This window comes from Micromys minutus (assembly GCF_963924665.1).
Source record: "Micromys minutus genome assembly, chromosome: 4".
NCBI classification, from domain to species: domain Eukaryota; kingdom Metazoa; phylum Chordata; class Mammalia; order Rodentia; family Muridae; genus Micromys; species Micromys minutus.
In genome coordinates this window covers 42,405,383-42,433,353 of record NC_137973.1, presented here as the reverse complement: position 1 = coordinate 42,433,353, position 27,971 = coordinate 42,405,383, and the positions used below count along the sequence as shown (strand labels likewise).

Genomic DNA, 27,971 nt, shown 5'->3' with positions numbered 1-27,971 from the left:
CATGCTGGGGGGCAGGGAGGGAGAGAGACAAAGACAGAGAGAGACAGAGAGAGAGGGGAAGAGAGAGAGGAGGAGAGAGACAGAGACAGGGTGGGGGGCTGCTAATTTCATTTAGTGTCGCTTGATAACTGCCCATGGAGTGCCCAGCCCCAAATGATATACCTACAACACAAGCCCCGACTTCAGGCTCATGGAACATTACACAAGAGTGAATAGAAAGATTCAAAGAGCCAGAGGACCAGGATATTTGCTACAAGACAGTATCCTCTCTATATAGCAAGAAGTTGCCTTATGAAATCTTAACAATATGTCCACTTAAGCAATCCCAACATGGCTGGAGAAGTCTCACAGGGCTCCGCCTCTAGAGGAAGAGCTACAGGCAGTCCGTGGCTGCTAGAAAACAGAATCAGTCTTCCCCAGGGATGAGCCCTCTGATATGTTAGCTAATCCTTTAATATTCTTCTGTGTAATTAAGTTCATAATTAGAAGGGGACACAGATTCCCACAATAAAATTTGGGAGAAATGGGATTTAGCTACATCCAAATCACAGATGACTTAAAAATTTCAATTCTCTCATACAAAGTAAGCCAAGCAGATGAGTTATCTTCGCTGCACCAGATGGGAGATGAGAAAGTCTAATTGCTTTCTCAAACAGTACTAAATATAAAGACACAGCAAAGTATTCTTAGGGTGCTTTAAAACAAGAGATCAGAGCCCACACTGACAGACATAATTATAATCCAATCGGCATAATTGAAGTTTCACTAAGCAGTCTTCACAGTATGACTGGATAGTTAGAGGTCGGATTCCTCCTGCTTCCAGACAGAACTGCTGAAATGACGGGAGGCAGAAGCAAGCATGAATGGTTTGTTTTGTCCGTCTAGTCAACAACCACAGAGATTAATAATAAACCTATCAGAGTTCCACTGGAAATTGGGAAACAAAATGGAGAAAGATGGTATATTACATCTAAAACCCAGAGCACATACAAAAAGTGACAGTCATCTCTGAGGAATGTTTGCTACCCAAATATTTCCATCTTCTATTTACTTACTTATTTTTGGGGGTTTTTTTGGTTTTTTTTTTTTTTTGAGACAGGGTTTCTCTGTATATTGCTAGCTGTCCTGAAACTTGCTCTGTAGACTAGGCTGGTCTTAAATTCATAGAGATCCACCTGTTTCTGCCTCCCGATGGTGGGATTAAAGGCATATGCCCAGTCCATATATATATATATTATATTTATAAAATAATATACGTTCATCATAGAAAATGTAAACAATATGAGGAAGTACAATAAAGAAAATAAAAGTCATTCATGATTTACCACACAGAGATAGTTCAGGTTAATGTTTAATCGTCTAACTTTTATTACCTATCAAACTAATGAAATAACTCAACAAAGACACTATTGTTATATAAAAGACCTCACTGTACAGAAATTACATGTTATATATATGCATTAGCGACAAAAATGAAGGGCCTTCCTTTCCCCGGATACATCCACAACTCAAGCCCAACTCAGAGCAGCTCAGTCAGCCCCTCTACAAACGTTGCTGGTTGTGCTTTTTCTTAGGAAGGCAAATCCAATTCCACTTATGCACCCTGAACATGTCTGCCTTCCCAAATGTGTGCCCATTTCCAGCAGAGCAGGAACTTTATATTTCCTGGTGTTCTCTGTGCACACTCAATAAGCATGTGTTGAAAATGATTATAACATATCCTTCTCAAACCACAACTCCCATCTCAAAATAGAGTTTGCCTATAAATGGTCTGGTGCCAGCTACTTGGCCACTCAAGCCACCAATCCCAACAGAGAAGCTGGAGGGAAAGGACTCTGAGCACAAATTACTTCGCTTATCTCCTAATTTTCTCTGTGGTCCTCCTGACTGGGGCTTCAGAGTCTGTCTGTGCTATTTCCCTTCTGGACGGAAAGCGCCTGTGAGGTCAAAAGACCCTCTGAATGCTCTCCATAAATAGTACTAATGCCGCACACAGGGCTTGCTCAGTAAATGCTGGTTAACTCTCACATGCACAAGCTGAGCCAGAAGCTGCTGAGGGACAGAAGGGCTATTCATACACAAACTTGCTGAGCATCAGGCGAAAAGTGAAGCTGTTAGAGACTCCTGGAACCAGAAGCTCACAGAATGGCACACCAGTGTGCCTTTGATGTCTCACACAGAGCATGACCACGTGTTCTTTTGGGAGACAAGATGGTACCTGAAATTAAAGTGATAAGTCAGTCCCCTAAAGGGACATGTTGTTGGGATTCTGTAAACCCCACCCCTCAATTACCAGGCAGTAGCCAGGTAAGCTCCACCCCAGTGACTTGACACTATAAAAGGGACTGCTTGACCCCTCTCTCTTGGCCTCTTGCTCTCTTGCTCTTGCAGCCTTGCTCTCCGCCTCTCCCTCCACGTGCTCATGGCCGGCCTCTACTTCTCTACCCGCCCCCTGCCTCTACTAGCCTCTTAACTCTCCCATAACCTGAATAAACTCTATTCCGTACTATACTGTTGTGTGGCTGGTCCCTCAGGGAAGGGATTCCCAACATGGGCCCCCCAGAGGCATCTCCCTTGCCCCCAGGCCTTGCCAAACCTCCATGGGTTATATGCCCCCCACTCTCTTCATCCTTTTCCCTAACATTGGTGCTGAAACCCGGAACGTCATCTTTTCACAACACATGTACTAGACATCACTACACACGAGGTTTTTGTTTTGTTTGTTTCCTAGAGAGGGTCTGGTTATGACAACCGACTACAGTACTGAAAAGACACACTGGAGTTTGTGTCTGTCTTCATCAGTCTGTAGCATTGTTAGTTTGAGACAATCAGAACCTGCATTTGCGTTTTTTATCCAATTCTCTGTGCACATGACTCAATCTACAAACACACATTACCTATATCTGACTGCTCAGTCTGGAAACAGAATTGCTAGATGCCACTGGCAACCTCAGCTTCATTTAAACAACTAAACTGGGAAGTGACCTAACTTATTTTAAGAGCTCCCTTGAAAATATAGGCCAGACTTATTAGCTGTAATTGTGGTTTTCTGTTACCCCTGACCTCCTGTTCCACCCTTCCCATTAACCATTTAGCATTTGCTTTTGAAAATGCACAAGCTCATTGGAACACTCATTTACCTACATATGATGTGACTCATCTATTGTGTTTCATACTCTAAAATACTTATTACCTTCTGAAGTTAAAAGAGAAAATGAAATCAGATCAGACAGCATGACCGGAGCTCAAGCAGGAAAAAAAAAGTTCACATGGAAAGGAGGCAAATCCAGGAGATTAAAAGCTCTGGTGGTTAAATCTTGTAAACTTAATACGAATTAGAAACACATGGGAAGAGGGAGCCTTAATGGACCAGAGTGGCTGGTGGGTGGGTCTGTGCGGGAATCTTTGTGATCGGTAATTGATGAAGGGGGGCTTAGTTTCCTGTGGTGATGCCCCCCTGAGCATCACCGGAGGTACAGGTGGCCCAGGTTATACAAGAAAGGTAGCTGAGTGTGGTCTGCTTCCTGCTTCAAGCTCCTTGCTTGAGTTCCTGCATTCGTTTCTCTCCACCATAGGCTGGACTGTAAGATGAAACAAACCCTTTCCTTCCAGGTTGCTTCTTTTGGTTGTTTTAGTTTGCAACAAAAAACAAACTAGGGTAGGCACCAAGAGCGCAGATTCAATCCCACTCCTTCATAGGGAAGAAACACAATATCAAGGAAAGGAAAGGCTGCATAGCTTGGCCCTAGTTAGGGACAGTCCACTGCTGTGAGCAAAAGGCTATTATGCTGTGTGTGTTATGTGAGTATGTATTGTTATATGAATATGTATGTGTTTGTGTGTTTGTATACCTTCATGCGTATGCATGATGGAGTCCAGAGGTTGACATTAGAAGTCTTTCCCAATTCATCTCCATCTTATCCCTCTCAGTGCCTTGCCACTGGGTCTGAAGCTCATCTGGTGCAGAGGTGGAGCCTCTAGGTTTTAACAACTGACATATACAGTTCTGTGGGAAGCACTCAACAAATATGAAATCCATTTTTCTTCTTTTTTTAAAGAAAGGGTCTCACTGTGTGAATCTGGCTGGCCTGGAACTCAATTTGTGAACCAATGGTCTTGAACTTGCAGAGACCCACCTGCCTCTTGCCTTCCTAGTGCTGGAATCAAAGGTGTGCACCATCATGGCTAGCCAATCCGTTTTCTTTAACTAAGTCCAGATCTATTTAATTTCCTGACAATAACAGTGAGGAAGGGATATCTTTGCTCCCAGAGGGACTTTCTGTTTCTGGCCAGGAGAGTGAGAGGTGCATTTACCTTTCGGGGAAACCCTGAAGAAACACAGACTGTGAGAAACAAGTCTTCTAGCTACCTCACATCAGGAGGTGAAGGATAATGGTTCACAAAAGGAGATGAACAGAGGCTCCTACAAAGTCCACAGCTTACTCCTTGGATTTCCAGGTCCCCGTATTAGAAAAGGAGCTCATGCTGAACCCAGAGTCTCCTGAATTGAAGAAATGAGACTGGGAGTGTCTAGAAAGCAGGCACCAGGTTACTGTGGGGAGCTGAAGGGCAGAGCTCACAAGTTAGAGGACGAGAGAGGGGAGAGAGGCAGAGAAAGAGACTCTGGAGGAGCTGCGGTGCTTTGACTGCATGTCTGAGAGCTCTTGTAGAAGATAAGAATGAAGAGGCCTGTGATGGCATTGATAGTTCCCTAAGAATAGGAAGAGCTTGTAAGCCATGCACTTGCTCTGTGTCGTCATTCCATGAGGACATCAGCATGCTGGGATACAGCAAGAAGCCATCACCAAACACCCTTGTGCTTCTTAGGATCCACAACTGTAAGCTAAAAACACGTCTATTTTTTTATGAATTATCCAGGCTGTGGCTTTGAGTTACAGCAACAGAAAGCGGACAGGGGGCTCCTGGCCAGTCAGCCAAGTCTTTGGTAAAGAATGACCAGTGCACAGTGTGAGGGAAACAGCAGAGAGCAGGGAGTCCGCTGTAAGGTCTGGAGAGGATGGTGTCTGCACCCCGAGAAGAACCACCAAGTCCTGTTCTACAGAATCACCCAGAATAACTTCACACAGCAAGGGGATTTAAGCACTTATAAAACTTTACTATAGTATGTACAAAGTTCAAGAATGTTTACTGGGACAACAAGATATCTCAGTAGGTCCAGGCGCTCACCCCAGTCATGAGGACTGAAATTCTGGGACCAGAATTCTGGAAGGAGAGAGGGTTTTCTCCACAAGCTGTCCCCTGATTTCCCCACATGATGTGTAGTCACACACATGAATAAATAAATACAGTTTTAATTAGAAAAGACATTTATACAAAAATGCCTATGTTCCATCAAGATAAAATTTACAATATTCTGGGCTGGAGGGATGGCTCAGCGGTTAAGAGTTTACTCAAGAGGGATTTGATGCCTCTGGCCTCTGTGGGAACCTATTCTCTTTCTCTCTCTTTCTCCTTCGCTCTCTCTCTTTCTCTCTCACATGCACACAGAATTAAAACATTTTAAAATTACAATATTCAAGATTCAATAAAAAAAATCGCCAGGCATATAAAGAGCAAGAAAACATAACCAATAATGAAAAAAATAAAAATTACCCAGAAGTACAAATAACATAATTAGTATACATGACATCAAAACAGTTATAATTATACTCCAGATGCTCAATAATTAGAGAACAGGCTGATGATGTTAAGATGTTAAGTAAAAACACAAAAGATGATTTAAAGACACACATATCTGCTGGCTGTGATGGCAAAAGCCTGTGATTCCAGATGGAGGCCAGAGTGTCTCAGGTTTGAGGCCACCCTGTCCTACATAGGAAGACAATGTGTCACCAAAGAAAAGAGATACAAGGAACAGAGAAGAGAAAAGAAAAATGTCGAGCCAGATTTGTAGAAATGAGAATTACCACGTATACAATAAAACAAAGCTGAGACATCAGAGGTTAGACACTACAGACAAGCTGAGGGGCCTTGAAGAGAGAGCATTACAGTTCACCAGAAGTGAGGATGGAGAGAAGATAACCCAGCATGGGTAGAGCAGTACTGAGCCACCAGCAACCTAACAGACACACCAACAGTCACACAGACACTCCATGGAGACCAAAAAAAGGAAGGGAGGGAGGGAGGGATGGAGGGAAGGAGAAAGGGAGGGAGAACAAGTGAGCTCCAAATTTAATCCCAGCATAAAAGAGGCAGAGACAGGCAGATCTCTATGAGCTCATAGCAAGACCCTGTCTCAGAAACCAAATAAATTCCTTCATTATGATGAAAACTATAAAACAAGAGATTAGAAAGCTCACAACCCTCAGCAAGCAGGAGAGATGATAAGAACTATATCACAGCTCATCATACTCACATTGTCTGATGCAACTGAGGAGAAAAATCTTGAAAATGTCAGCATACGAAGGAACAAAAAATAGCAGTAGAATTTTTTCTTCTTCTGAAGAACAAGGCAATTCAAAAGCTAGTGTGGTTCCAGCATGGTGGCCCAAACCTGTAGCCCCAGTCAAAATACTATTATAATACAGGTTCTTGCTTATAGTCCAAGCTGGACTTGACTATACATGGGCTCTTTTTGTATTAAGATTATGCCCATGTCTGTACACTTTTCAGGTTACTTTTGTTGTTGTTGTAATTCAGAGCTGGGTATTGGACAAAGGGCCTCATCTGTGCAAGTCTCTGCACAGAGCTACACCCTCTGCTCTGTGTCATGAATTCTTACTCGCAAACATAACAATGTGGTACAAATGCACATCTGTACACGCAGACATAAGACCTTGTAGACGAAAGTGGCAGAAGGTGGTTGAGCAGGTAACTGTGAGGGTTAATCTTGATTATCAACCTGATGGGATTTGGAATTAGCATGGCAACAAATCTCCTGGTCTTATCTCCGAGACATCTCGAGATTTGGCTAATGTAGCTGGGAAGAGCCTCCTTAAATGTAGGTGGCACCATTTCCCACACTTGAGGCTAGGGCTGAATAGCCAGGGGAAAGCAAGCTGAGCACCAGCACTTCTGCCTCCTGACTAGTATGCAGTGTGATCAAGTTCCCCATCATGGTGGGAGTGCACCCCACAACTGTGAGGAATCTTGCTCTGGCAGGTGTTCTGGGAGCAACAAGACGACGGATACAGAACTACAAGGAAAATGTTACTGACATCACCGAGTAGAGCTACGTATACAATACATGCTAACAAACACTCCTTAAAATAATTTCAGGGTCAGAATAAATCAAGTTAGGTTTAAACCAGAAAAAAGAATAAAACATACAAAAAGGAAAAATGTCTGACGCTTGAGAAATAGTATTTCATCTTGAAAGACCCAAAGAACATTGAGATGAGCTCACATATAACTTATCAGCCAGCAGTATAAAGAGCTAAAAATAATCAACTCACTGACCCACTTATTCTAATCAAGATAGAATTTTATAGATGGATGGATGGGTGGGTGGGTAGGTGGATGGATGGATGGATGGATGGATGGATGGATGGATGGAGGGATGGAGGGATGGAGGGATGGATAGATAGATAGATAGATAGATAGATAGATAGATAGATAGATAGATAGATAGATGTGGGTTGAGGGTAGATGGATAAATGGAAAAAGCTGTTAGACAGATGGACAGACAGACAGACAGACAGATATATAGATAAAGATTTGTGGCTAGGAAAAAAACTCAAAAGACAGAATAATTTTTTTACTAATATTCAGTACTCCTAGTGAATATTCTAGAAGTAAAATGCCAAACTACATAACAACATTTAGAAGTAGGGAGGCTAGCAAACAGAAAAATGAATGAGTGTCTATCTCAAGCAGTAATAAAAAAAAAAAGATGTCATAGCCACTTGTGGTGGCACATACCTGTGACAGCACTCTGGGGGCTGGGGCAGAAGGAACTGGTTCAAAGCCTGCTCCAGTTATGTAACAAGACCCTGATCCCTGATTTTTTTTTTTTTTTTAAAGTTACATGTGAATGTACACAAGTCCCTAAAATGCTGGGAGACAACAGGTTCTCAGTCTAACTTAGAATCCTGAAGAAGTAAATAATTCACCACAAAGAGGACAGAGCTGTTTGGTCAACCAAATATATGTAACAGAGGCCAGAAATTTAAAAAAAAAAAAAAAAAAAAAAAAAAAAAAAAAAAAAAAACTTTGTAAATATGCTGTTTCTCTAGTAACAGGCCAAAACCAGTATTCAGAGGAAACAGAGATCAAAGTTTCAGCCAGCTAGACAGAAAACCAGTTTGATTCTTTTAGGAGCAAATAAACATGAAGTGATTGCAGCTTCCAGAGAGAGTTATTAATTTCCTGTTCCTGATACTGGCCTAGGGACAGAGAATATAGATCAATGGACAAAAGCGAAAGCTGGAAAAACGAGGTTCCTTTTAGCAGATGACAAGGTTAGCACTTCTGGTCAGTGGCAAAGGAGTGGAGGACTAAGTAAACTGTCATTTGCTAACTTCCCTCTCATATCCTAAATGGTCCAAAGGCTTAAGCACACTCAAACTGAATGATACATTTATAAACCTTTAGAGGACTCTGGCTAAAAGTGATACAAAACTCAGAACCCATGAGGGTTTACTTTGACTATTTTTGAAATTATATATTAACATTCCAAAGAGAAAGTTGGAAAAAGCTTGAAAAAATATTGGTACTATGACAAAATATTTTTAGATTAAGAGTTTTCAAATCTGGGCTGGAGAGATGGCTCAGTGGTTAAGAGCACTGACTGCTCTTCCAGAGGTCCTGAGTTCAAATCCCAGCAACCATATGGTGGCTCACAACCATCTGTAATGAGATCAGATGCCCTCTTCTAGTGTGTCTGATGACAGCTACAGTGTACTTACATATAATAAATAAATAAATCTTACACCCCCCCCCAAAAAAAGAGTTTTCAAATCAACAAGAAAAAGCAAGGCTCCATCAGGTGTCTGGCGAGACAGGTCTGTAATTATAGCCCTTGCAAGGTGAACGCCATAAGATCACAAGTTCAAAACCAGTTTGGGTCTTTCTTTAGACCCCCCTGATAATTAGCCACATGACTGGAGAAGTGGATACTGTGTTATCTGTGAAAACTTGTCCCACAATCCTTCCTTATGGAAAAGAATTATCTGGAAGAATGCCATATGAAACGTGGACAGCATGGGTTCAGTTGCCAACATTCACACGGCAGCTCTGAACTGTCTTGGGGATCCAACGCTCTCTTCTGGCCTCTGCAGGCACACATGTGGTACACAGACAGACATACATGCTGGCAAAACACCCGTATACATAAAGAATAAAATAAAATATGAGCAGCAGACTTTGTGGGACACACTCCTCTTCACACTGTACTTCTGGGTGGCCTGCGAGCCACCAAGCACAGTGCTCGGAAATGGAGTTGACTGTTCTCCAGGCGCAGCACGTGCTCTCACCACTGAACCATCCTCCCATGTTAGCATATCCCTATTTATGTTACCCTGGCTAACAACAGATGCATCAGAAAGCTGAGGACAGGGTCAGAAAGACCCTGCCACACAGGGCCACAAGTACACAGGTAGCCTGGTCATTCACAGAACCACTGGCCTGCCTTCCTGGTAGTCATTTTCAGAGCTTTTGTTTACCCCATTGGAACTCTGGGAAGAAGGGAAGTTCTGGGCAGCAGGAAGTCCCTGGCTGGCATCAATAGTGATTATCATCTGACTGTGGAACAGGTTTTCAGGAAACCTTCCTAACCATGTTAGAAAGGAGAGCACAGTTTGTTACCATGTTCTCTGAAGATGTCCATCTAAGAGCTACTGATGCAAGCAAGCCTTGGCTGCCCACGTCCTGCAGCCTTAGTTCAGGAGGCCCACACACTCAGACCATGGGTAGCACAATGGGCAGCGCACTGCCCACTTCTATACTCATGTGGAGAATCTGCGGCTCTGGCAGAGGTGAAGAGAGACTCATGAAACACAATATTCTTCACAGAAATAACCTCATCTTCACATCTAATTAAACTGGAAGCCTAATTAAGTCACTGTTACTATAAGCTTGAAGAATTTGACGCTGGTCCAAAGAGTCACAGAGCTTGGCAAAACTCAGTCATGAGAAATTTGTGCCTCTCTGGATACATTGATTTAAAAGTCAAATACTGAGAAGTAACACTTGCCCCAGGGGGCTTATCCTGAGTGGGCTTCAGGCTGAGGCACATGCAGATGGTTCTGCAGTCTTACAGTCTTACGAGAAGGGAGGAGAAGACAATGGTGGTATACCATAAGCTTGCCTTCCTTCAACAATACTGCCTCCTCAGTATCCATGGGGAATGGGCTCCCCGCTGTGGATACCACATCCATGATGCTCAGGTTCCTTAAATCCAATGTCATAGTGTTTACTCATGACCCTCACATATGCTCTGCACCTTAGGTCACCTCTAAATGACTTAATAAATGTAATACGTAAATTATAAAACACGTAATATGTAAATGCTAAATATGATAAGCAGTCACACTGGGTTACCAAAGACGTGACAATGAAAATATCTCTGTGTGTTCAACCCAGGCAAAATAATTTTTATGAAATTTTAAAATTCAAAATTAATTGAATCTATAAATACAGAAACAGAGCCCCAGGGGAGAAGCAGGGATAGCACAGGCTCTGAGTTTGTGCACTGGGGTTCTGTAAACAGACTTCTCTCCTGCAGAAATGTAAACACTAGGGCTCCATATGCCAGACCGGCTACAGAAGATGACTGTCACCGTGCACGGGCACGCGGCACTGCAAAAGCACCGTGCAGCCGCCTTCAGTAACCAACTGGAGAGGGAAGAAAACAAACCATTCTCTCTCGGGAGTCCCCACACTCAGAGCTAAGAATCCAGAGGCACAACTGTCACAGCCTAGCAAGGCAGGGGCTCCAGAGCTCGGCTCCCAAACCCCAGCAGGGACAGGGTGTATGGTCTGCAGCAGCACAGGCAGGAAGACAGACCACAGAACTCAGTTCTGTTAAAGGAGGCACTGCTTGAGTCAGAAAACATGGGCCAAAAAAACATCACAAATGTTCCACTTCTCATGGAAGCTATTCTTAGAAATGGGGGGGGGGGAGCCCTAAACATTAAAAAAAAATACAACTTTTCAAAAATCTATTAAATTATTCAGAATTCTCTGAGAAGCAGGGTGATAGGGAGAACAATGGGCTAATAATCAGGCAGCCTGGGTTCATTTTCAGCTCTGCCAGAAGCGCTGTGAACTTGGGCAATGCTGCCTAACTTCATGGTGGGGGTAGGGCGCTGCAGTGACAATGTGTCTGGTCTCTGAGCACTGCGATTCTGTGACTCGGCAATACTTTAGCCTCTTGGTTCTCATTCCTACTGCTAGAGGGCTGGGGGCGGGGTGTAAAGCAACAAGCCAGTTCCTTAATTCTAATAGCCATGGTACAAGAGTGACCCTGCATTATTTAGACCCCATGGGGAGCAGGGCACTCTGAGGAAGGAGGCGGTGCCGACCTCTGATGCAGTGGAATGCATGCGGTAGGAAGCTCTGCGTTAAGTTATGCACTAGACCCCTGGGAGAAAACTGCACACCATCGTTCTAACCAGTGTACCTTAGCTTATGGAGGAAACATTAAATATGGGGAAAGGTGCACCTAGAGACAGACAGGACAGCAGCAGGAAGGGGCGGACTGCAAGGAGAACATGGCTTCTGCAGGATGAACAAACAAAAAGCCTTGAGCAAGCCGACTGCAGCTTAAGAGCATAAGGCCAGTGAACACTGGAGAAAACAGTCCGGGTTTTTGAATAGCTCTGTAGCATTAAACAACACACAACGTTGAAGTGACGTCAGTTCTGGGATGGTCTGACCCAGTCTCTTAATGCTCTGGGGTCATATGATAGATTGAAAAGGCCAAGACATTTTACAAAACAAAAGCTCATTAAAAGCAACAAAGTCGCTGGCACCCCAGGAGTAGGCTTGTTTTATTAGAGAACCAATTTTATAAAACAATTCATTTCTAATCCTACTCAACAAATGTGATACGTTTCACCATTTTGTTTTTTACATCCAAGTCCTGACTCAAAGGAAGGCCAATGACTGAGAACTGCTTGCTAGCTGTGGGCCATGCTGCGGGAACCACGTGCTGGCTGCTCACCCCGGGGTGTGGGGACTCACTTCCTCACTCTCCCTGCTACACCACCGCACTGGCTTTCTTCCAGATCTTGGGTACACGAAGCTCTTCCTCGCCTCAGGCCTTATGAACATGTTGTTCTCTGCCTGGGGTGTTCCTCCTGGCAAAATCCTATTCATCTTCAATATCAGCTCAGTAAGACCTTGGTGTCCCAGATAAAAGGGCCTCTGCCAATCATTGTTCTGTGGCTGCCTCTTTCCTTACCATATTCATAAGCATACATTGTTTGTTGGCCCTTTTCTCATTGGTTCATAAAGTACACAGACATAAAACATAAGGCAAGGGCTATCTGTTTGTTTGTTTACATCAGCTACCAAGATGCACGTGGATCCAGCATCCAGTATAGTGCCTAACACATGTGAGCTCACTAAACCACTGATGAATAAAAATAGTAAGTTTTAAAAATAGGGTCTCAGTGTCCCAAGCTAGCCTTGAATCCCCTACATAGCATATGAATGACCAGGAGCCTGGTCCTCTGGTCCCCCTGCCTCCACCTCAGGAGTGCTGGGATGACAGGGCCTTACTCCTGCACTTTAGGAGAGCATTCTACCTGCTGAGGCACAGCCCCCTGCCCCTAGAAGAAGCATTTATTAAAGCAGTGTTGAATATTATTGAAAGTATCATTTCTACTCTATAAATGAAGTTGTTCAGAGACATTACATAATCTGCCCGAAGCACACAGCTGATAAGTGGAACAACACGGTGTCCAAGTCACATCTGTCCAACTCCAGACAATACATCTAATGCTACATTTTCTCCAACATCGTGTGAGACAAATGGACTCATGACGAGAGTTAGTCCTTACCTTTAAAGAGTCCACAGTGAGAAAAATGCTTAAATAAACCAAACTGAACGTAAGGCAGACCACTAAGCTCTGTGTGAGGCGGGGAGCCAGCTGGCTGTTACAGGAGAGAACAAGAGGAGGCAGGGAGGTGTGCGGGGTCTTTAGACAAGGTGAGACCCTGAAAACAAAGCAGGTCGACAGAAGAACTTAGGTGCTGTGGAGAAGGCCATTTTTACTGGGATGGAGGATTAATGTAAGCCCAGAAGCTGTGAACGAGATGCATTAAAGAAACATGAATATAACAAAACAATTCCTTCAGCATTCTGGCCTAACACCTTACCAAGCAAAGGTCCTGAAATACCTCAGTGGTATTTCTCCAGCTGGGTGAAAAGCAACCTTGGCTGCTCAGCTAAGAATGGCTTAAAATGTGCAAGAGTCTGTACATACACACACACACACACACACACACACACACACACAGCCACTAACTCTAATAAACTGAAACTCAAAGAAGGAGAAAAGTTGCTATTAAACTACAAGCAGGCTTCCTACATAACTGAAAGTTATTTAAAACTCACTGTGTACCTGCAACTACCTTAACAAAATGAGCATATGTCTGGTGATTTTTTTCTCAGGTTATTAATTTGATCATTATTCCCTCTCCATCATCCACAGCTTCAAGGAAGTCAGTTTGAGGGGACTGTCTAGGGGTGGCTGCATTGTATACATGTATAAAATTGCCAAAGAATAAATAAAAATATTTGAAAGACAGAAAGTCACTTTGAAAAGACACTCCAGAATGTGGAAGCATGTGATGTGACTTTAATCTCAGTCTGCACTCAGGACACAGAGGTAGATTATCCCTGTGAGGTTGTAGCCACCCTGTCTACGAAACAGGCCACTCCGTCCTGTTTCAGGACAGCCAAGGCAACACAGAAAAACCTTGTCTCAAAGAAAGGAAGTAAAGAAGTAAAGAAGGGAGGGGCGGAAGAAGGGAGGGAGGAAGAAAGGGAGGAAGGTAGTCAGATTCTTTCCTCTACCCATCTCCGCCTTTACCAAGTCCCAAAATATGTTCACTCCGTGATGTCCCAGGAGCACTCCTTATCTTCTTTGGATAGTAAAGTCCACCAAACTTAAGTTCTTTACAGAAAATGATGGAATTCTTACATAGAATTTACTGTTTCTCCCCATCCAATATTAAACCATCTCTATTTACAATAACCAATCCAGCTGTGGTTTTTGTCTAGAGAATAATAAGTACAAAACAGTGTCCATAGATGTTCATTCTACATTCTGTGTGTGTGTGTGTGTGTGTGTGTGTCAGGGGAGGGAGGAGACAGGGACAAAGACAGAGAGAGACAAGAGAGTGTGTGTATGAGAAAGTGTGTGTGCATATGAGTGCATGTTTGGTGCATGGGTATGTATGTGCTTGTGAGAAGGTGGAAATGTGTGTCCATACACATCTAAAGGCCAGAGGTTGGTAGCCCGTGTTTTCCACAGTCTCTCTCCACTTTGTTTTTGAGACAGGGTTTCTCACTGAACAGGGCGTTTGCTCATTCACTGACTGACCAGCGACCCCCAGGGATCCTGTCTTTGCCTCCCTGTGCCATCACACCTGGCTTTCCATATGGGTTCTGGGATCAAATTCAGGTCCTGAGCTTTCCTGGCAAGTACTCTATGGGATGAAGTATTTCCCCAGCCCATAGATACAACTTGAAAAAGTATTTTAAATTCATAGATGTGGAATGCACAGATATTAAGAATCCAATATACATATTTCTGAATACAGAGTTGGGTACTGTGAGAACCCTGAATTCACCAGGAATACTATGTTAATATTTAAGCACCTGTACTGGCTGGTTTTGTGTCAACTTGACACAAGCTGGAGTTATGACAGAGAAAGGAGCCTCAGTTGAGGAAATGCCTCCATGAGATCCAGCTGTAAGGCATTTTCTCAGTTAGTGAGCAAGGGTGGGAGGGTCTATTGTGGGTGGTGCCATTCCTGGACTGGTAGACCTGGGTTCTATAAGAAAGCAGGCTGAGTAAGCCAGGGGAAGCAAGCCAGTAAGTAACATCCCTCCATGGCCTCTGCATCAGCTCCTGCTTCCTGACCTGCCTGAGTTCCAGTCCCGACTTCCTTTGGGGATAAACAGCATGTGGAAGTGTAAGCTGAATAAACCCTTTCCTCCCCAACTTGCTTCTTGGTCACAATGTTTGTGCAGGAATAGAAACCCCGACTAAGATTTGTAAATATAACTCTAAGACATTCTCAATAAGAGGGGCCCATAATAAATCTCAAATTGTAACTGTATAGTGACCCTAAAAAGTAGATATTAGATTTCCCTTTCTATTAATAAAAAATGGGGTTTAAAAAAAGGTTAATATGGGCTGGAGAGACAAATAAATAAATATTTAAAAATAAATAAATATTTAAGACCCTCATTCTAGCTTCCTGGAAGCCAGTATTCTGCTAGAAGCCTTCAGATGAAGATGTAGAACTCTCAGCTCTGCCTGCACCACGTCTGCCTGGATGCTGCTATGCTCCCACCTTGATGATAATGGACTGAATTTCTGAACCTGTAAGCCTGCCCCAATTAAACTTTGCCATTTATAAGACTTGCATTGGTCATGGTATCTGCTCACAGCAGTAAAACCCTAAGACACCCTGACTTGAAAAACAAACAAACAAAAAAGAGAAGCCCTTGGTCTTGCCAAGGCTCAATACCCAATAATATTGCATTTTATACAAAGGGAACTGGAGGCTTAGAAAGGCTGACTGAGCTCTACTGAGGACACTGTGACCACAAGGAGCAGAAAGGAGCTCACAACTATACAACTTGGAAATAGAGTCTCTAGCCTTGCCTTATCTCTATGGCAGGCAAATGCGTTGACTTAAAACCTGTCCGTGAACTTCAAAGCCCAGCATCGTGTTGGGACACCTGGGTTCACTCCCAGCTCTCAGCCAGTGAGCTATTATCTAGTCTCAACAGCAGAACTAAGGTATGTGACCAGAAAGACCTAACAAGCTGACTCAACAGGTCATCCAGCTTCAAGAGTAGATGCAAGGGTGGTGACGTGCAAATGAGCCTAACAATCTATTCAGGCTGCTAAACACAGGAGCTGCCAGCATTCAACCTTGTCCTGGAGCTCATGAATATTCAAACAAGAGAAATGCAGTCATGGACATCCAGGTTTCTCCTACTTAGCTTCCCATTCTCCTTCAAGAATATCCAAGAGTTGGGGTGGTGCAGTGGCTCAGAGGGTAGAGACAGGTACTTGCTCTCAGGCCCGAGAGCCAGATCCTACAAGATGGCAAGGAAGAACAACTCCTAAGAGCAGTTCTATGATCGTCTCATGTGTGCCATGGCATGTGTGTACCTGCACTTACACACACGTACACGCGCACACACAGGCACACACACGTCCAGGGTTTGAATGTATTCCTTAGCGCCTTCAAACCTCAGGGCCACCCTGCCTGCCCTTCAATCATCTTTCTTGTTGGCCTTCTTTCTCCAGCGCACAGAGGGCAGCCTCTGAAAGGAATAGATGTTCTGTTTCTCCAATGCTACCTCTAATCTTCTTTCTAGTATCAGGTCTCAGGTCGAATACTTTGTTAAAGCACTCTGACTGATGATCTTTCACTCATGCTGCCTGATGCCCGTTCCTCTTCCATAAACAGCCATCACGATTATTCCTCATGGAGACATCAGTTATTCTCGGTATCTCTCTCCAAACAGCACATCACACGGATGACCAGGGACGCTTGCTCTTGTGTTTTCTATCTCCGCCTTTATGGCTCCCTCCACCTCACCTTCCCCGAACTGCTGTTGAGGTCTTTCCTGCCTTCCTACGTAATTCTAAGGAGCCACGCCTTTGAATGCAAAGTCTGTACAGTGGCATTGGCAGTTTAGTTTTGTTAAGACACCCCTGGGCTCCACTCAGCACAGTATGGGGCTCATGAGCTGTTTAAATGGATAGCACCTACCTAGTACATTAAACAAGGTACTTAGATAAAATTTCCCATTTGACCCTCTGAACAAACTAGAGAGTATGCCCCTCTAATTACAAAACAAAACCCAACAGAACAAAACAAAAACTGCAGTGGTGGTATATGCCTTTAATCCCAGCACTCAGGAGTCAAAGGCAGGCACATCTATGTGAGTTCCATGCCAGCCTTTGGTCTACAAAGGTCCAGGACAGCCAGGGCTGGACACAGAAACACTGTCTCAGAAAACAACAACAAAATAAAAAACTATGACAGTCAGAGAAGTGGAATAATTCTCCATGATCACAGAACCATGAACACAGGAGAGCCATAACTCAAATCTAAGTAATAAGATATGTCTTGAGCATTTTGTATGCAACAAATTAATGTTCTCAATCCCTCATGACAAAGAGCAAGGCCATTTAAACATCAGGTTCCAGCTACTTGTCTGAGAAGAATTACAGTGAAACTGTCTCTCCTAGTTCAGTCTCTTGGTCCTTCAGGGAGTTGAACCAGACTTGCAAATAGTCAGGAAGGAGTGTACACCTGTATCAGAGCTTAACACCCAGAGCAAGATCTCAGCTAAAGCCAACACAGAAGGGCTAGTAGCTGAGTCCTGAAGAAACCAATGCTCATTTCCTTCTGATGACAATAAATCAAGACAGTTAATCATAATCGATCTTCACATGAGCATAGACTCAACGTCAGACAGTCACATAGTTTCAAAAACTCATGTTGCTGGAAATAGGACAAACCAAAAAGTTAGAATTTAAAAAAAAAAAAAAACAGACTACAACAAACCCCATATTTACGGCTACAGCTATTGGATAGATGTTTGGGCTGTCCAAACTAGTGGCTTTTATTAGCATTAAAATTCCCAGCCAACAAGGGATGATAAAGTACTACTCTCCCTAAAATAAGGAGCAAAGATTCCTCGTAATTGCCTAGAAAGCATCCTACTGTCTTTTGAGAGTGTTCACTGAAGCGACCTCTGGGAGTGGCAGGCCACCACCCCAGATGTGAAGTGCGCACTGTGCAAGTTCAACCAGCAAGCTGAGCAGCCAACATTTGCTTCTAAATTTGGAATCAACCAACAAACATTTGTGATTACAACCTCTGGCCTCTTCTTCCACGGGGAGCACAGAATTTTTAAAAAGTAAAACATTTTTATGCTAATCCAAAACTTTTAACATCACTTTAGATGGGAACTGAGGGGTAGACACTGAAACACCAAACAGCAGAGGGCTTCTCAGCAGAGGGCCACAGCCTGGGTTTTTACTGTGGTTTCTTGAGTCTGCATTAAGAGTTAGAGAAGGAACAATGGCTTCACTATTTAAATAAACCTCACACATACGTCTAGCTTTCACCTAACAGTCCACTGATTCTTGAAGAGTCTGTCAGAATGCCTTCAATCCAACTATCTCAAAACCACACTTAGTAACCCATTTCTGAAGGGAGTCACAGTTAAACAACAACAGACCACCTAGACCATACAGAATGCTTTGTTCTTCAAGCACCATTACCCCTGAAACCCACCTACACATAGACCTTGAGGCCACAAAGTGGGATGAACAAGCTTGTTTCTAAAAACACAAGTCTGGTTACCAGGGCAGAGAACTAGGAAGTGCTAGAAATTGACAAATACAGTAGCTATTTTATAATATATCGGGGCCAACATAACTCTTTCTAGAGCTGGCTACAAACCCGATGGGTTGGTTTTCTGCCTCAACATTAGTTCCTCATCATATAAAACAGTCTGGCCTCATTTCTTCACCTCAAAATAAAGTTATAATTTCCTGGATGACAGACTGAGGTGATGGGAGATAGGCCGGAACGTGAGGAAGAGGAGGAAACCTTCCCTCTGGCTGATACCCACAGGTGGTGCTAAGAATTAAATGCCGTGTGGTAATCACACAGGTAAGCGCTCACTAGGGATGAAACTGAGGAGCAAAGACATGGCAGTCACCGTGGGAGTTCAGTGCCTGCTGATAAGACCTGCTTGCAAATGGCAGAGCTCAGAAGAACACACGTGAGCCTGACATGAAAATGCAGAGTCGGCTGCGGTCTTTATTGTAGAAAGAAAGATCCCTTAAAGATTGGCCAAAACAAGGGCTCCTTCCAGTTCCCTTCCTCAGACTTCAAATTACAATTTGCAGTTGACAGAGGCAAATACTAGAGGCAGCAGTGAATGTCCCTAACTATTATGCCACCTTCCTTCTCTGCCATCTGTCACACCTGGCTGGCCTTCTACCCTCCTGTTACCCAAAGCTCAGCCCTTCTGAAGAGCAACCTTTCCTGAGGTGGATGAGAATTCCTCACAGCTGCTGATGGTTCCTCCCAGAATCCCAAACATGTGTGGCTTTAAACATCCCGCTCAGAACAGTCTGCGTGTCAGACTGCATGTCAGAGGGCCCTTCCCGAGGCCAGGCTCACTCTGCTTAACCAGGACCAAGAACGCCAGCCTTCCTACGTTTCCATGCCTTGACCCAAACATGAGGGGTAGCAAAGGGGCTTGCGAAAAGTGAGATAAACTGGAGGGAGGGTGGAGAGTGGAAACGGGAGGAGACCGAATGAAGACAGGCTTCTGCTGGGAAACATGAGGCAGCCAGGAAGTTCTGGGATAGCTAAACGCAACAACCTTCAGATTTCTGGGTGCTACAAAGGTCTGGTGATCCTCACCAGGCTGAGAGCGGCAGCACCCTGAACCAGCCAACAGACACACAGTCCTGTCAGCCTGGGCTTGGCTCTACCAGTGGGGCAAACAAACACAGGCATTCTTCTCGATGCTGAGGCCTTACAACAGCCTCTCTACAGGGCCTGTTTACTTAAGAAACCAGATGCTTTCATGCCGGGGTAGGAGTTGGGAAGTTATGTGTGAGGCAGTAGTTAGTGACAGGCGTGGAGAGGGAGAGTGAGCAGCAGCTCCCGGCCTATTAATCATAAGTTTAGGAACTTTTAAGGAAATTATCCAATGGTCAGTAGACAGGAATGAGAAGGAAATTATGTCAGCTACCACTGCAATTCTGGCCAAGGCATTTCTGCTGTTTCTTTAAGGCAGACTTTCATGCCTATCCTCAAAGGGGTACTTATGGGGGAATGTTTTGAAGCAACCCAACTTAGCAACCAACATTAATAATAAAAAAATTTTTTTCTGGGCCTGCTCAATTTCTTCCATGTACAAAAGTTATGTGTGCTGTGAGCACTCCACACACATAAAGGCAACAATCGGTTAATGCTGGGGCTAAGGGCAAAAGAAGGCTTCTGAGTCTAAGAACGTTTGTGGATGATCCCTAACAGGGAGAGCAAAAGGCTTGTAACTTAGAGTGTAAGTCTCAGGCACTGTGAATCCGCTAATACGGGGCGTATTTTCATACACCCTTGTTTGTTTCTCATAAGCATGCATGCTTAGCTCCGTTTTAAAGATTAGGAAGGAATGGGACATGGAGGCTTAAGTAACTTAGTGAAGATAACATAAGATAGCGAGGAACCAAATGCAGACGGGCTGGCCTCACGGAGGCCCCATGGCGCTGCAGTGTCTTTCCCTGGCATGACAAACCCTCAGAAAGATCAGGAAGTGGAATTTCTTTTTTTTGGGGGGGGGAGATGTAAGTGGTGACCTTCTGCCTGCATCTTGTTGCCAGTCTTTTTGCTGTTTTAGTAACAGCCAGAACTTTGTATGCTGCTCTCTTACAAGTCTACTATTCCTACTGATAATACTGTAACTAGAAATACTGTTTTCTCTGTGCTTGGATCCCACAGAGAACTGAATCATTACGACCTCGATTTGAACAACACACGCCTTCAAAATAAACACAGCTCACGTGAAAGGCTGAAAAACCCATGAAAGGAAACCTACAGAGAGGTAGGGAAGCTTGTCACAGCACAGGGCAGAAGTCTCCGGAAGTCACTAGACAGGCACACACTTTGTTTTGTAGGTTTCTTAAGATTAAATGCTGGGGCTGAAAATATGGTAGAGCAAAGCGCTTGCCTAGTATGAGTAAGGAAGGCTCAGGGTTCAGTACCAACACATGTGTGCCTTGGTGACAAGGTTTTATAAGCTATAGAGCCCAGTGTAGAGACCTGCTAAGACCTTTAGTGGTAATCTACTGTCAAGTCTGAATTACCTTCATAATTTGGCAGCCCCTCCCCCACCCCATCTCTGAGCCTTTGGAAAGCGTTTATGTACACTCAGGACAGGAAAAGATGCTTTTGGGGGAGAGGTGGGTTGGATCCCATTATATTATATTATATCATATCATATTATATATAAATTACTCCAATGAACATCTTCCTACTTCAGCTGTCTGGAAACAAAGTCTCTGACAATAAATAAGTAAGTAAGCTGTCCTGTGTTGCTGCTACTTTTGTGACAAAGGGTCCTGTAACACCAGATCTCTTCAGTCCGGTGTGTAGTGGTGAATTATAACATCTGAAAAACAGCAGACTACTTCCCAATTCCTGAGAGGAAACAGAACCTTCGAAAACTAAGGCAATGGTTTCTAAGCTGAAGGCTCACCTTTTTTTTTTTCTTTAATTACAAAAAGAATGAACTCTCTTTAAAAAAAAAATACTATGGAAGGATAACAGCTGGGGGCAGGGACAGTTATTTTAAATAAAGAATGAAGGGGTGGGGGGACCCTAACAAGCTGTAACTAAGTAAAATGAACTCGAAAAAGCCCTTTGCACATGAACTTCAAAGAAGAACCAGGTTTCTTTGCCTCTTTCTTTGGAACTGGTATACTATATGTGACGTTCAACCAGGAACTAGAATATTGGGATTTGCTGGTGTCCCAATAAGCTGTGGGCCTGGGAAGTATCAGTGGCAAAAAGTAAGTCCTTTCTCAACACCCCACTGAGACAGAGACGTCTACACCATTTTAGTTTTCGTCCAATAGGAAGATTTTCCAGCACTCATTCCAGGCTCTCCGGCTGGAGAATTGAATCACAACTAACAAGTATGGCTCTCAGAGGAAGCCCACGGAAGCCCACGGAAGCCCACGGGCACACTGAGATGTGGGGCTCCTGAGATGGCATGTAAACAAAGACCACGTGCAGCGCTCCTGCCACCCACGTTCACCTCCATGAACATTTTCTCTTAAAAGACATAACCCAGAAAAATACATCGAACTGAAAATGTCTTTCCCATACGTGGGTTGCAACAATTGTTAATTTTAGACAGAAAAAAAAAAAAAAAAGAGGAGGAGGAGGAAGATGTCCTAGTTGCTGTGCTAAAACCAAGACTTTCCAAACCATTTCTCAATGCAGAGATGTGTCAAGGTTCAGATACTTGTGCCCGAAACAGAAGCACCACAACTTTGAAAGTCTCGACAAGAGCAGTCTTAAAGTAAACTATCTACAGTAAGTTTCATAGTTATTAAAAATTAGGACACGATAAAGAGGTCACGGTAAGGGTCCAACACGTGGTTAGAAGTCAGTTTTGAAGGAGACAGACAGATCACAGGATTTCAGCTGGCTGCAGGTCACACACAGAAGCCAGTACCAGTTCTTGTGCAAATAGAGTCTCCTCGTAGGTCAACTTACAAGGAAACAAAACACACTGGACCCTAACTCCAGAATGGGTCTGGAGCAAAGAAATTTAAATAGCCTGAAGTGCGCAGAAAGAGAGGGCTTACTTGGTTACAACCCAGACTCTTGTTTGGGACAGTTAGCAACTCTGTGAAGCCATTAGATGGAACTTCTGGATAATTCCGGCTGTTCTGCAACTGCTTCTAATCTTGGTCCTAGAGACCAAGATTTCTGCTCTCTGGGTTCTGCACACAGGATTTTGGTTCATAATGCCTCTCAAGGTCGTTTTGGGTCAGGTCAGAGGGTTCTGAGCCTGCATCCTAAGAAAACATCTTGAACCATTTTATTTTTTAGGGAGCTGCGGAGATGTCATTTCACGGCTGGGTTTCAATGTCAATTTCGTTTCCGTGCGTGTTTCTTTAACTATGGAAACACAAGCCGTGACTTAACAACTGCTGTGGGATTTCTCAACGCCAGCCTCAGCAACCCCAGAAGTACTGACCCAAGGAGGGCACACCTCTGCTTCTGGGCAGCCCAACTTCTGCGATCACTCAAGGGGTAATTATGCCCCCAGCTTCCTGGTAGGTACCAGCGTTGGTGGATCTAATGTTCTATATTCGGGGTGGGGGTTGGGGGGGAACGGGGGGGGGGATGACCGGGAGATTCTGACAACTTAGAAGCAGAAGCAAAGAATGCGGCGAGTCAAAGTCTCGGATTGCCTCGGCTATGACGACACACAGCCCCGCCGGCCGCAGCCACCCGGCCCCCGTCGCCGCCGCGCCTCGCCGCCCTCCGCGGCTGGGGTCTCGCGCTAGCCTCGCAGCAGTGGGAGCGGAGCGTCCGCCCGAGGCCGGGAGGGGCGACCCAATCCGGGGGTGGGGGGGCGCCGGGGCCTCCCGCGCTCACCTGGTGCGTATTGTTGGTCAGCTTGGCGACGAAGTCCGGGAGGCGGCCACAGTCCTGGTCCTCGGCGGACGCGGCGCGGCGCCAACGGCCAGCGCGGGGAACGGGGCCCCCGGGCGCGGCGGCGCGCAGCCCCCAGCTCACCCCGACCGGACCGGCCCAACGCAGCAGAGGAGGCGCGGGCGGCGGCGGCGCGTCCAGTCGGTCCTGGCCGACGGCGGCCGGCGGCAGCAGCTGCAGGAGCAGGAGGAGGCCGAGGGGCCAGCGCAAAAGGCCGTCCGCAGCTCCCCGGGGCCGCTCCATCGCCGCCGAATGCAGACGCCGCTGACACCTGCCACCCTGCGCGCCCGCCCACCCCCGCCGGCGCTGCGCCACACCCCCGAGCTCGGCCCGGCGCTGCTTGGATACGCGCAGCCGGGCCTCTCCACCCCCATAGGCTGGCCGCCTGTCCTTCTTCTCCGGCCCACTCCTCATTGGCTCGCGTCGCCTCCGGCTTCGGGGGTCCTGGATTCGGATGCCAAGATGCGGGACTGATTGGCTGGAACGTGGCAGAGACGGCTGAGGTCATTCCCCACCGTCGCTCGGCGTCTGCGGGCTGGGCTCCCGGAGTTGGCCTAGGGGTTACCCCTCTCCTCCCCGTTCAGCCTGCGAGTTCGCAGCGCCTCCTGAGATCCTCGGGTTATTATTGAGTCACGTTGCCTTCTCCTCCTCCCCCAATCCCCCCCCCCCAACGCTCTTAAAATTTTCCTGCGTTGGAAACCGCGCCTGGAAAAGCCAGGGAATCCCTGAACTACTCTCAGTTGGTAAAGGGGCTCCGACATAAACTGGTACAGCTGGATTTTAACCCCGGCTCGCCGGCTCGCCCATTGTCTGCTGAAGGAGCCCAGAAGGTGAATGCGAAAATCCTATGGGGCAGACGAACATCATTACACCCGTGACTCATGGAAGCCGCAGAAGTCTTTCCAACATGTTTGGCCTCAGTCACCTTCCTCAGGGAGGTGTACTGCAGGGAGGTAGTACAGAGGCGGAATCACTTATTGGCTTCCCGGACTTGGAAATGTAGGTAGCTTTGCCTACATTTGGAGTGTAGGTATACCGGAAGAGAACTGCCTAAAGCCTACTTTATCTATTATGATCATTCAGTACAGGCACATTGTGAATTTAGTTACCTAAAGCACCCTAACCCTGAGTGACTGCATCGCACTAATTCCCTCTCTGAATATGATGCTTCCTAAATTAATACCCCACCTCCAGTAAATAAACCCTCCACTGTTCCCTACACCGCAGAAGCTGCTCACACAACTTTTAGAACATGCAGTGCTGGTAAAACCAGTTCTAAATCCTTAACTTCACTCCACCTCTTCCCCACATTTCAAGTTGTTCAGTGGGAACACACGAAACCAGATAAAAAGATACAAAGTATGCAAAATGTTATAACAGAGGGAAAGCAAGTGGAAGTTACTTTTAACTTGAACAGTAAACCCAAACCAGTGTTTCGTTGTATAACAAAATGGTAAGTCCTACCCCAGTGTGTGCACCGAATAGTACAAATAAAGCAATTTACATATTTAGGGTTTTTTTCCTCTCCCCAACCACAGTAAGAAGTGAGTTGTGAAGCTTTTGAGTGCGGAGCAAGATGGCAAATAAACAGACGAGGCCTCCAGTTTCTGAGCTACTGAACAAGATGAAAACGGATGAATGTGTTTCTTTCCAGAAATATGAACGCCACATTATTTTTTTAAGCACGACTTATTTTTAATTCGTGCCAAGTATGGATTAGATCACAAGGCAGTCGGTTCCAGTAGCATGTGACCACTTACGGAGGGTTAAAAAAGGGCTACAAAGGAATATTTCTTTGTTTGAGTGACAAAGATGAATGGTCTATTGTCTTACTATGGGAAAGAAGAAAGCTAACTCAACAGTGCTACCTGCTGGAGAAACTACCAGATACATCTTTTAGCTATTTAGTACAATTTAGGTTTTTGTCCGTTTGTTGAAGTGGGGAATCTTTTTTTTTGTAGCCCAGGGTGGCTTAAAATCTTTTGACCCTCCTTCACCAGCCTCCCAAGTTCTGGGACTACAGGTATGTGCTAATACCCCTGGCGCAACCTTCACTTTTTTTTAATACCATGAATGACACTTTATTCAGTCATTTTTTTTTACAACTGAAACTCTGGGGATTCAAAATTAACACCCTTGCCTGTAAGCTTCTTGTACACACCAGGAAAGTTTCCACCTTGTGTTCCACGTTGTTCTGCTGTGGGTCGTCTAAATGAATTTTATGAGCCGCCTGCCTCCAGGTTCCCACGGATCCTCTTACCCACAATTCACTTGGGAAGACCAAGTCCTCAAGGATGGAGTCGTGCACTGCTGTCAGGGGGCAGCTTCTCGGGTGCTTCTGCTTATTTTTCTTACAGCTTTTCCGGGTTGGCTTGGGCAGAACCCTCCTCTGAGCAATGAAGACTACATGCTTCCCACTGAACTTTTTCTCCAATTCACGAACTAGCCGGACTTGGATTTTCTGGAAAGATTTCAGCTGAGGAACTGGTACAAAAATTATGATAGCCACCTTCGATTTCCTTGGCTGCAGTGATGTTGAGTTCCTGCAGCTGCAGCTTGAGATCTGAGTTCATCTCCAGCTCGAGCAGCACCGGAGATGCCAGACTCCAACTCGTCTGGCTTCTCGCCAACGGGCTTGACAATCTTGGCGCTCGAGCTGAACATGGCTTCGTCATTAGAGTGCCTGCTTAGAAAGACTCAACCCTCACTTTTTAATATGTTGTTTTAGTTATATACTTAACAGTATCTGGAATTTCCTTAAACTGATGACTTGCCCACACCAATTATTTTTTATTTTTGCAACACCTGACATTAACCCCAGAATCTTACCCATATTGGGTAAGTGCTGTACTTCTGCATTGGAAACATGAAATACTACTATACACGAGACCTTACTCTGCCCCCAGAAGTATGCAAATTTTACAAATATGTAGTCATTAAAATTGTATTTCCTCCAAATTTATCTGTCGAAAAATATTAATGAGGCAATGATCACAAAGCATACCTGTTTGTAATAAGATCATTTTTAAAAATAGTTTATTTAGGGCATGGGGAGTTGATGGAGTAGAGACAAAGAAAAGCAGAGAGAGAGAGAGAGAGAGAGGGAGGAGTAGAGGCCGGCCATGCACACTAGGAGGGGAGAGGGAAATGGGGAGGGACAGAGAGGGAAGAGGGGAAGAAATCATTTCTTGAACACAAGTAACCTTACATTTAAAGAAAAGTAAACATCTCTTTGAATTCTGCACATTGTAATTATAGCAGAAAATGGTACTTACTGTTTTCTTGGTTAGAAGGTACAGACACCCTGCTTTAGCAATAGGAGGAAGAACTTGTAAGCTGGGATAGCTACACTGTTTTTGCTTCACTTTTTCCTCTATATTTATGAATGACATACCTCTTCAAAGCAACATATTATTTTCCATATCTGCATTAATCTATAGTGCTAAATGCAGTACTGGGGGGCTGGAAAGATGGCTCAGTGGTTAAGAGCACTGACTGCTCTTCCAGAGATCCTGAGTTCAAATCCCAGCAACCACATGGTGGCTTACAACCATCTGTAATGGGATCCAATCCCTCTTCTCCTATGTCTGAAAACAGCGACAGTGTACTCATATATAATAAAGAAATCTTTTAAAAAAAATAAAAATAAAGCAGTACTGGACCTGGAGCAATGGCTCGGCAGTTAAGAGCCTACAGAAGACCCAGGTTTAGATCCCAGCACCCACATGGCAGCTCACAACCACCTGTACCTTGTTCCAGGGGATCCAATGCATTCTTCTGACCTCGGGCTCCTCATATATACTTGGGTCTATGTGTATGCACACACACATACAAATAAAAGGTTATTCCCTCTTTTTCCCACTAGAGGAACTTTAAGACCATGGGAGACCACAGATGGCACTTTCAGAGCTATGACAGCTTCCCAATAAAATTCCTAAGTGACTGGTGGTTTGTCTCTGCTCAGCCCAGTGAGTGGAACTATTAGGTGTGGACTTGGAGCAGGTGTGGGCTTTAAAACATCATCCTAGCTGACTTGAAGTTAGTCTTCTCTAGTGGCCCGCAGATGAAGACATAGAACTCTCAGCTCCTCCTGCACCATGCCTGCCTGGACGCTGCCATGCTCCTGCCCTGATGATAATGGACTGACTCTGAACCTGTAAGCCAGCCTCAATTAGATGTTGTCCTTATAAGAGCTGCCTTGATCATAGTGTCTGTTCACAGCAGTAAAACTCTAAGACAATGACTTAGGTTGATAGAGAATTTTTAATATATCAATGTAATTTAATATTACATTGTATATTATGTAATTGTTATTTAGTATTCGATGTTAATTGTTTTTACAATGTAAAACTGTAACCAGGGGTTAAATAAATCTCACCTCATACCTTATAACAAGATTAACATCAGTAGAAACCTGCAGAATGTCCCTAGTAAACTCAAGTTGTTTTGTGTATGTACAGGAAAAACTTCTTCCTGTGCTGAATTGCAGTTTCCAAATGTGTATCCGCACAAACTACTTTTCACTACACTATGAATTTTGTATGAAATCAGCT

General features: G+C 44.6%; 1 protein-coding gene and 1 pseudogene across 5 annotated transcripts in view; both read right to left on the bottom strand.

Moving 5' to 3' along the window:
* Positions 1–23,991, bottom strand: part of SORT1 (sortilin 1) — a 75,667-nt gene extending 51,676 nt beyond the window's left edge. For all 4 annotated transcript variants that reach the window (XM_080915911.1, XM_080915913.1, XM_080915912.1 and 1 more), the window contains exon 1: positions 23,362–23,991. In XM_080915911.1, coding sequence (XP_080772037.1) covers positions 23,362–23,832 — 471 coding nt within the window. In that variant the 5' untranslated portion in view covers positions 23,833–23,991. The remainder of the gene's footprint in view (positions 1–23,361) is intronic.
* Positions 23,992–24,178: 187 nt separating this feature from the next.
* LOC308420532 (small ribosomal subunit protein eS7-like) lies at positions 24,179–26,228 on the bottom strand (annotated as a pseudogene). Its single transcript has one exon. The product of its transcript is annotated as a small ribosomal subunit protein eS7-like (transcript).
* Positions 26,229–27,971: the final 1,743 nt, after the last annotated feature.